Source organism: Cyanistes caeruleus, chromosome 27 (genome assembly GCF_971803275.1).
Source record: "Cyanistes caeruleus chromosome 27, bCyaCae1.hap1.1, whole genome shotgun sequence".
Taxonomy (NCBI): Eukaryota; Metazoa; Chordata; class Aves; order Passeriformes; family Paridae; genus Cyanistes; species Cyanistes caeruleus.
This window is the reverse complement of record NC_141727.1, coordinates 3,507,918-3,516,990: the sequence shown is the minus strand read 5'-3', so window position 1 is coordinate 3,516,990 and position 9,073 is coordinate 3,507,918. Positions and strand designations below refer to the sequence as shown.

Below are 9,073 nucleotides of genomic sequence, written 5' to 3'. Positions count from 1 at the left end.
GCGGGCAGGTGCCGGGGTCGGCGGCGGCGGGGCCGTAACGGGGCGGGGCGGCGCTGGCGGCGGGGCCGGTGTGGGGCGGGCGCAACGCGCAACCGGTGCGGGGCGGGCGGGGAACGGCGCCGCGGCCCGAGCCCGAGCGGAGCCGAACGGAGCCGCCACCGCCGCCGATGGGCCCCTGAGCCACCGCCGCCGCCGCGCCCGGGCGGCCATGAAGCCGCTGGAGAAGTTGCTGAAGAAGCCGGGCTCGCACCTGCCCGTCCGCCCCGCCGCCCCCCCGGGGCAGGTACCGGGGCCGGGGTCGGTGCCGGCGCCGCGGCGGCAGAGCCTGTCGCGCCCGCCCGCTTCCCCCGAGGAGCCAGCGGGGCCCGCGGGGCCGGTACCGGGGGGCGAGGGCCGCTGGCTGGAGCTACGGCCGCCCGAGGCGCCGCTCCGCTCCCCTGAGGACCCGTCACCGGGCTGCGACCGCCACCGGGACCGGGATCGGGATCAGGAACCGCCGAGCCCGGAGCCGCCGCCCGCCGCCCGGTGCTGCTGCGGCAGCGGCTGCGCCCCCGCCGCGCCCGCGCCCCCCGAGCGGCTCCTGGCCGCGCTCCTCGACCGGCTGCCGGCGGCTGCACACGGGAGGGGCTGCGGGGCAGGTACGGGGCTCCGGGACCGCCGGGACGGGCTGCGGGGCTGCGTGGGTCGCGGGCGATGCGGCGGTGCGGGGAGAGACCGGGGGTGGCCGCTGCTTGCGGGGGAGATGCGGTGGTGGATTCCGGGGTGGGGGACAGCGGGGTGCGGGACCCCGGTGCCCGGTGAGGCGGGTAGCCCTGCGCAGGGCACAGCGGTGCCCGGTTGCGGTGACAAGGTCAAGGCTGGGTCCCCGCCGGGGCAGGGTGTCCGTGGCAGCGGGGTGGGCAGGGGTTCCCCGGGCAAGACAGCACTGCAGAAGGGCTGGCAAGGGGTTATGGGCTCAATGGCAGCGCCAGCTCGGTGGGGACCGGTGTTGGCCAGGCACCGGCAGTCACTGCAGCATCCACCTCCTGGTTGGATGGTCCTTAACATCCTCCTGGTGCTAAAATTAGCCCCGACTGGAGCTGCAGTGGAGGGGGGGCTGGTTGGACGCCCCTTTCCACTGGCACAGTGGCTGCTGTCCCACCGTGGCTCCCCGTGCCCGGGTGTTTGGGGTTTTTTTCGGTGCTAGAGCTGGGTGGGAGCCAGGCTGGGTGCAGGTGGGTGGGAGCCTTCCCACACCTCTGCCATCCCTGTCCCGGCCAATCCCTCTTGGCTGCTGGGACCAGGGGCCGTTGGGGACCCCAGGTCACTGCCAGCCCCAGCTCCAGTGATGCCAAGGCCGGGATTGGGTGCAACCACCACCAAGAGGAGCCCTCGGGTAGGGGCGAGCTGGGACTGGCAGCGCCAGGTCCTCCCTGCACAAACACGCTGCCAGGCCTGGTGGTGCCTGGGTTGGCAGGGAGCAAGGGGGCAGGAGCCAGCACGGGGGTTCCGACACGGGGAAACCTCCCTGTGGCTCTGGTGTACAGTGTGAGTGCTGCAGAGGGATGGGGAAACTGAGGCAGGACTGGAGGAGGCTGCAACCTGAAGGGATGGGGGGAGTGTTCAACTCCTGCCCCACAGACAGAAACTGGCAGGGGGCTGCACTCGGGGTTGGGAGAGCTGGGGGCCGTGTATCTGCACCCCCTGTGCCGCTGGTGCCCCTGCCTGTCCCTGTGCCCCAGACTGCCTGTCCCGTGTCCTGCTTTCGGCAGCAGCTGAGGCCCCATGGGTGCTGTGCCTGGCGCAGGAGAGCCAGGGGACCCTCTGCCCTGCCCTGGCACTGATCCATGACCGGGTTAACGGTCTGGGGGGCGACTGGGGACTGCCTGGCTGGATGCTCTGCATGGCCCCTCCGTGGGTCAGGTCCTTGGGCCTTGGAAGGGCTCTGGGGTCCCACTGCAGGATCCCCGGGCACCTGGGCACAGTCCCTCGGGCACCCCCGGCTGGGGACCCGCTCGGGGCCGAGGGTTGCGCTGGTGCCGGGCGAGGGAGCGGTGCCTGGTCCAAAGGTCGTGCCAGTGACTGATGCCTGTACCGGGCCCACGGCTCACCTGGCCTTGCCACAACACCTTCGCAGGGTGGTGCCACCCTGAGAGCCCGGCTGTGGCACCCGCCCGCTGTGCCCCAAGCTGCCTGCCTCAGTTTCCCTTCTCAGTATCCTGCTGTGCCCGCGGCCGGGCTCTCACAGGGCTCCCGGGTGTGCCGGGGTGTCGCGGCCCCGGTCCCGCCCTGCCGGCGCCTCTGCCCCCACACCGGCTCGGCCGGGCCCGGTTGCCCCGGGGCTGGGAGCGGGCCCTGAGTCAGCGCTGGCACGGGGCGGGGGGGTTCGCGTGGGGCTCAGCCTCTCCCGGTGTCACCCTGCGAATTACCATCGCTCCCCTCACCCATCCGCCCCCCGGAGGTGTCGGGGGGCTCTATGGGGGGGGTGCCCACGCCTGTCCCCCCTGTCCCCCCAGAGTCGCTGCTGGATGACATCGTGCTCACCCACTCGCTGTTCCTGCCCACCGAGCGCTTCCTGCAGCAGCTGCACCAGCAATATCCTGGGGGGCCCCGGGGGCCACGAGGGTGGGCACGAGGGTGGGTGAGGAGGGGTCTGGCCATGAGGAGGGCATTGGGGTGCAGTGAGGGTGGGCATAAGGGGGCCATGAAGGGGACATGGTGGTGGCACAAGAGTTGGCATGAGGGTGAAACCAGGAGGCACCAGTATCGTCAGCAGGGTGCTGTGAAGCTGGCACAAGGGTGGCCGTAAGGGTGACAAAAGGGTGGGCATGAGGTTGCAAGGAGAACTGGGACACGGGGAGGGCAGCGGGGTGCTCTGGGGGGGCTCACAGGAGCAGCAAGGACGGGGTTGGGGTGCAATGAGGGTGGGCTACGGGTCTGGGTGCGAGGTGGGCAGTGTGGTGCTACCAGGGAGGTCAGAACGACCCTCAGTGAGGCCCCTCGGTGCAGTGGGTGCTGGAGGGGGTGGCCGAGGGTCCCTCCTTGCCGTGGCACCTCCTTGACAGTGCCACCTTTGTGCTGGCTGCGGGCAGCCCCCCGGCGCACTGGGAGGAGGGGTCCGGGCTGCGGCGCAAGCGGGCGGTGCTGGCTGTGCTGCTGCACTTTCTCGAGACCTACAAGGGGCTCCTGCAGGAGGAGGAGAGCGCCGGGAAGGTCATCAAGGTGGGTGTCCCCTTCCCGTGTCCCCTCCTCAGTCTCCTGGCCCTGAGCCCTCTCGCCCCACAGGAGCTTTACCTGCTCATCATGAAGGACACGTCCCTCTACCACGAGCTGGAGGACGAGATCATCAAGCTGCACCAGCTCGTGGAGACCGTGGAGCTCAAGTGAGAAAAGGCTCAGGGGGTCCTGGGGGTGCCTGGCAGCCAGGGGCGAGCAGGGGTCACCGTCGGTCAGGGGTCCCCAGGGAGGGCAGGGAGCCCTGAGGCTCCCTCTGGGCCAGGAGGTCCCTGGGGAGGGCAGAGGGTCCTGGGGGGTCCCTGTGGGTCAGGGAGTCCCCACGAAGGACAAGGAGTTGTGGTAGCAGCCCACCCTGGTGCCCTCCTCCACAATCCAGCATTGTGCCCCGCTCTGGGGGGGAGCATGAGGCCATGCTCAGCCTGAGACCCCTCCCCACTGCACCCTCAGCGTGCCCCGCTGCCCTCCCTGTGCCCAACCTGCCGTGGGTGGGGGCTGCCGGGGCACCCCGCGGGTCTCGGAGTGCAGCCCCGGGGGTCCGGGGCTCTGCCTGAGCCCTTTCCTGTGCCCCCCCCTCCCCAGGGTGGCCGACGAGACCCCCCCGCCGAACAAGCAGGTGAAGCCTCTGTTCCGGCATTTCCGACGCATCGACTCCTGCCTGCAGACCCGGGTGGCATTTCGGGGTTCTGACGAGAGTGAGTGACTCTGGGGGGAGCTGAGGGAGACTGGGGTCCCCTCCGTGACCCACCGGCCGCTGAACGGGGCCGTGCCCTCTGCGGGTCTGCTCAGGGCCCGCTCCGTACCTCAGTTTCCCCGGTGGGCAGTGCCCGGGGTGGTGTGGGGGTGCCCGGCGCTGACCCCCCGCCCTCTCCCCAGTTTTCTGCCGCGTGTACATGCCCGACCACTCGTACGTCACCATCCGCAGCCGCCTCTCGGCCTCGGTGCAGGACATCCTGGCCTCGGTCACCGAGAAGCTCCAGTACTCGGAGGAGCAGAGCGCCCGCGGGGACGCCCTCATCCTCGTCACCATGGCCTCGTCCGGAGGTGCCCGGGGGGCCGGGGGGAGGCTGCGAGCGGGGGCTGGGGGGGTCCGGCCGGTGCTGACCCCACCCTGTGCCCCCCGGCAGAGAAAGCGGTGCTGCAGCCCAGCGAGGAGTGCGTGTTCACCACCCTGGGCATCAACAGCCACCTCTTCGCCTGCACCAGGGACACTTTCGACTCCCTGGTGAGCCCCGTGGTGGGGACACCCCGGCAGGAACCCCCCCATGCCCGGCCCTGGCACTGCCAGCACTCCTGGGGTGGGGATGTGGCCAGAGCATCCTCACACCTCTTTGCCAATGCCCCTCCATCCCTAAATCCCTTCATCCTCATCCATCCCTTCATTCTGCATCCCCAATTCCTGAATCCCCATTCCTGCATGCCTGAATCCCTATCCCTTCATCCCTGTCCCCATTCCCACATTTCCATTTCATCCCCACCTCTGTCCCTGCATCCCCATCCCTTCATCTGCATCCCCTGCACCTCTTCCATTCTTCAATGCCCATTTCCTTCCTTCATCCCCTGCATCCCCACGTCTGCATCCCCACATCCCCACATCTGCATCTCCTCCATCCCCACATCCCCACATCTGCATCCCCACATCCCCACATCTGCATCTCCTCCATCCCCACATCCCCACATCTGCATCCCCACATCCCCACATCTGCATCTCCTCCATCCTCACATCCCCTCCATCCCCTCATCTCCTGCATCCCCACATCCCACGTCTGCATCCCCACATCCCCTCCATCCCCACATCTGCATCCCCTCCATCCCCACATCCTCTCATCTCCACATCCCCACATCTGCATCCCCACATCCCCTCCATCCCCTCCATCCCCTCCATCCCCACATCCCCTGCCCTTCCCACTGCTGCCTCACCATCCCTGCATACTTCCATCCCTCTCCATCCATCCCTGCATCCCTCCATCATCATCCATCATCCCTGCAGAACGGGGGGGACCGGGGAGGGGGTGGCACCCCCTGAGCGCCCTGTCCGCTGTCCCCTCGCAGGTGCCGCTGCCCGAGGAGATCCAGGTGGTCCCGGGGGACACCGAGATCCACCGCGCCGAGCCCGAGGATGTTGCCAACCACCTCACAGCCTTCCACTGGGAGCTCTTCCGCTGCATCCACGAGGTTTGGGGGGCACCCGGGGGTGGTGGGGGGACCGGGGATTCGCCGCGCTGTGGAAGGCAGGATGGGGGCTCTGATGGAACGTGTGTGTCCCCCCCTCCCCAGCTGGAATTCGTGGATTACGTGTTCCACGGGGAGCGGGGCCGGCGGGAGACGGCGAACCTGGAGCTGCTGCTGCAGCGCTGCAGTGAGGTGCAGCACTGGGTGGGCACGGAGCTGCTGCTCTGCGAGGGGCTGGGCAAGCGAGCCCACCTGCTCAAGAAGCTCATCAAGATCGCCGCTATGTGAGTGGGGGGACCGCGGGGGACTGCGGGGGGGGTCCCTGCGGTGCCCCAGCCCGCCCCTCACGCTGTCCCCCACCAGCTGTAAGCAGAACCAGGACATGCTCTCCTTCTACGCCATCGTCATCGGCCTCAACAACGCCGCCGTCAGCCGCCTGCGCCTCACCTGGGAGGTGAGGGCTGGGGCGCCCCTGACCCCCACGGTGCTCCCAGATCTTCCTGTGCCTTTCTGAATGCCCCCAGGTGCTCCCTGGCCCTTTCCTGGGTGATCCCAGTCCGCTCCTGGGTGCTACCTGTTCCCTCTGGGAGCTCCCACCCCTCGCTCCAGGCTCCCCAGGACTCTCTGGATGCTCCCAGACCACCCCTGGCTGCTCCCTGACAGCCCCTGGGTGCTACCAGGACCCTTGGGGTGCTTGTGCCCGCACCTGGCTGCTCCTAGATCTCTCCTGGCTTATTTCAGATGCCTCTTGTGTGTTCTTGGAACCCCCCCAGGAACTCCCTTCCCCTTCAGGACTCCCAGAACTTCTCTGGGTGCTCCTGAACTGCCCTTGGGCACTCCTACCCCACTCTCCAGTGCTCCCAGGACTCTCTGGATATTCTCAGTCCACCCCTGGGTGCTCCCTGACACTGCCCAAGTGCATCTAGGACCCTCGGGGTGCTCGTGCCCACACCTGGCTGCTCCCAGACCTCTCCTGGCTTCTTCCTGACCCCACTTTGAGCACTCTTGGAACCCTCCAGGAGCTCTCACCCCCACCTCAGTGCTTCCAGGAATCCTCTGGATGCTCCCAGAGTACCCCTGATGCTTCCAGACCTTCCTGGGCCTTTCTGGACACCCTCAGATATTCCCTGACCCTTTCCTGGGCTCTCCCAGAACCTCCTGGATGCTCCTGCCCTCCTCTTTGGTGCTCCCAACCCTGCCGGATGCCACCTACCCTCTCCCCGTTTTTGTCTTTCAGAAGCTCCCAGGGAAATTCAAGAATCTGTTTCGGAAGTTTGAGAACCTGACGGTGGGTGAGGGGTGTGGGGGCTGCTCTGGGTCTTGGGGGGTCCCCAGGCCTCCCCTGGGGGAGTTTGGGGTGCTGGTGAGCAGGGGACATTCCCGAGGTGTCCCAGGGTGGCCTGGGGTGTCTTTGCCCCTCTCCCGCAGGCCACCAGCCCCACACCCAGGGCCACCAGGATGGGGGGGGATCCAGGGTGCCCCTGGGGAGCCCCCGTCAAAGCCTGACCCCCCAATTCCCCCCTCAGGACCCCTGCAGGAACCACAAGACCTACCGGGAGGTGCTGGCCAAGATGAAGCCCCCACTCATCCCCTTTGTGCCACTCATCCTCAAAGGTGAGGGGGGGTCTCAGGGGCTTCCCCTCGGTGGGTTGGGGTCCCTCTGACACCCCATGGGACCCCCCCATCACCCCCTCTCTGCCCCAGATCTCACCTTCCTGCATGAAGGCAGCAAGACCCTCCTGGACGGGCTGGTCAATGTGGAGAAACTGGTGGGTTCTGAGGGGGGATGGGGCAGAGGGACCCCCAGGATGGGGGCAGGGGAGAGGGGACCCCCCTGAGGGGCTGGACATGACCTCCTCCCCCGAGGCTTTGGGGCTCCCCTGCCCGGGGGGGTGGGAGGGTTCAGGGTGTCCTGGGAGCAAAACAGGATCCAGGGGGGGTTCCCGAGGGTGGGGGGCGTGCAGGAGGCTCCTGGAGGGGTCAGGGGGGGCTGGGGCTGACTGGGGTGTCTCTGTGCCCCAGCACTGCATCGCCGAGAAAGTGAGAACCGTGCGGAAGTACCGGAGCCGCCCCCTCTGTGAGTGGGGGGGACGGGGAGGGGGCACTGCTGGGGACCCCACACAGACCTGAACCTACAGGGCTGGCCCTGAGGGGTGGGGATGTGGCCAGAGCATCCTCACACCTCTTTGCCAATGCCCCTCCATCCCTAAATCCCTTCATCCTCATCCATCCCTTCATTCTGCATCCCCGATTCCTGAATCCCCATTCCTGCATGCCTGAATCCCTATCCCTTCATCCCTGTCCCCATTCCCACATTTCTATTTCATCCCCACCTCTGTCCCTGCATCCCCATCCCTTCATCTGCATCCCCTGCACCTCTTCCATTCTTCAATGCCCATTTCCTTCCTTCATCCCCACGTCTGCATCCCCTCCATCCCCTCCATCCCCACATCCCCTCCATCCCCACATCCCCACATCCCCTCCATCCCCACATCCCCTCCATCCCCTCCATCCCCACATCCCCTCCATCCCCACATCCCCACATCCCCTCCATCCCCACATCCCCTCCATCCCCTCCATCCCCACATCCCCTGCCCTTCCCACTGCTGCCTCGCCATCCCTGTGTACTTCCATCCCTCTCCATCCATCCCTGCATCCCTCCATCATCATTCCCACATCCCCATTCCCATATCTTCCCATCCCTGCATCCCCACCCTGCATTTTCCCATCCCTCCATCCCTGTTTCCCCGCTCTGTTCCGGGCTGTTCCAGGCCTTGAGCTGGAGGCGTCCCCGGCCCAGCTGCAGACCAAGGCCTACGTGCGGCAGCTTCGCGTCATCGACAACCAGAACCTGCTCTTCGAGCTCTCCTACAAGCTGGAGCCTGGCAGCCAGTGAGGGGGGGCCCACCCCGGGACCCCCAAACCCCGGGACCCCCCCGGGGGGCCCGGAGCCCCCCAGCACTGACGCACTTTGCCCAGCCCCGGCCCTTGGGTGCTGCCCCCACCCTCGGTGGGGGGGTGTGGGTTTGGGGACCCCCCTGGCGCATCGCCCTCTCCCCCCGCCCCCTCCCCTGGCTGGGGCACAGGGGCCCCTGGGGGGGGCCATGTCCCCCCTGTCCCCTCTATTTTTGTATGTGTGGCCCGCCCCCCCAGACGTGTATATTTTCTACCGCCACTGTCCGGAATTGTACATTTATTTTTTAAGAAAAAGGAGGAAAAAAGGCAAAAAAAAAAATTAAAAAAAAAAATAATCAATGAAGCTGGGGGTGGGGCGGGGAGCCCCAATAAAAGTCTGTCCCGGCACCTGGCTCTAATGTCATGCTAGGGAGCAGGGTCATGGCGGGAGTGACGTCACAGCTCGCTGTCGGTGACGTCACGGCCCCGTTACGGACGGGATGGCACCGACCTTCCCAAGATGGCGGAAGCAGGATGTCAATATTCGACCTTCCAAACATGGCGACCACAAAAGGTCTCAGTCAACCCTCCCAACATGGCGATTTCTGTGGGGCCAGCTGACCTTCTCAATATGGCGGAAGGGGTGGGACAGGCGGCGTAGACGCGCTCTGTCGCGGCATCACGGGCCTTCAGCAGAGTTTCGGCACAGAGTGGGGGATTTCTTCTTGCTGGTGCCGCTCTGCCTTCCATCACCGGGGCTCCGTGGCGCTGGGCGCCGACAGAGCCAGCGTGA

At 67.0% G+C, this 9,073-nt stretch overlaps 1 protein-coding gene across 2 annotated transcripts; it reads left to right on the top strand.

Moving 5' to 3' along the window:
* Positions 1-84: 84 nt before the first annotated feature.
* RAPGEFL1 (Rap guanine nucleotide exchange factor like 1) lies at positions 85-8,688 on the top strand. Of its 2 annotated transcripts, XM_086864367.1 has the most exons (15): positions 85-638; positions 2,496-2,574; positions 3,051-3,201; positions 3,265-3,362; positions 3,796-3,908; positions 4,090-4,257; positions 4,341-4,438; positions 5,266-5,388; positions 5,491-5,669; positions 5,749-5,839; positions 6,623-6,673; positions 6,912-6,999; positions 7,090-7,154; positions 7,408-7,462; positions 8,157-8,688. In XM_086864367.1, exons 1-15 carry the CDS (start codon positions 209-211, stop codon positions 8,279-8,281), a joined length of 1,914 nt encoding a protein of 637 aa, XP_086720493.1. In that variant the 5' UTR covers positions 85-208; the 3' UTR covers positions 8,282-8,688. The 2 variants fall into 2 exon arrangements, with proteins under 2 accessions (XP_086720493.1, XP_086720492.1); XM_086864366.1 differs by having other exon boundaries at positions 3,051-3,362.
* The last annotated feature ends 385 nt before the right edge of the window (positions 8,689-9,073 follow it).

Excerpts from the sequence above, each read along its gene's own strand:
- RAPGEFL1 (XM_086864366.1), top strand. The coding sequence starts at position 209 with ATGAAGCCGCTGGAGAAGTTGCTGAAGAAGCCGGGCTCGCACCTGCCC. Across the intron at positions 5,670-5,748 it reads CTCATCAAGATCGCCGCTAT|CTGTAAGCAGAACCAGGACA; the intron begins GTGAGTGGGGGG and ends GTCCCCCACCAG. Across the intron at positions 6,674-6,911 it reads GGAAGTTTGAGAACCTGACG|GACCCCTGCAGGAACCACAA; the intron begins GTGGGTGAGGGG and ends TTCCCCCCTCAG.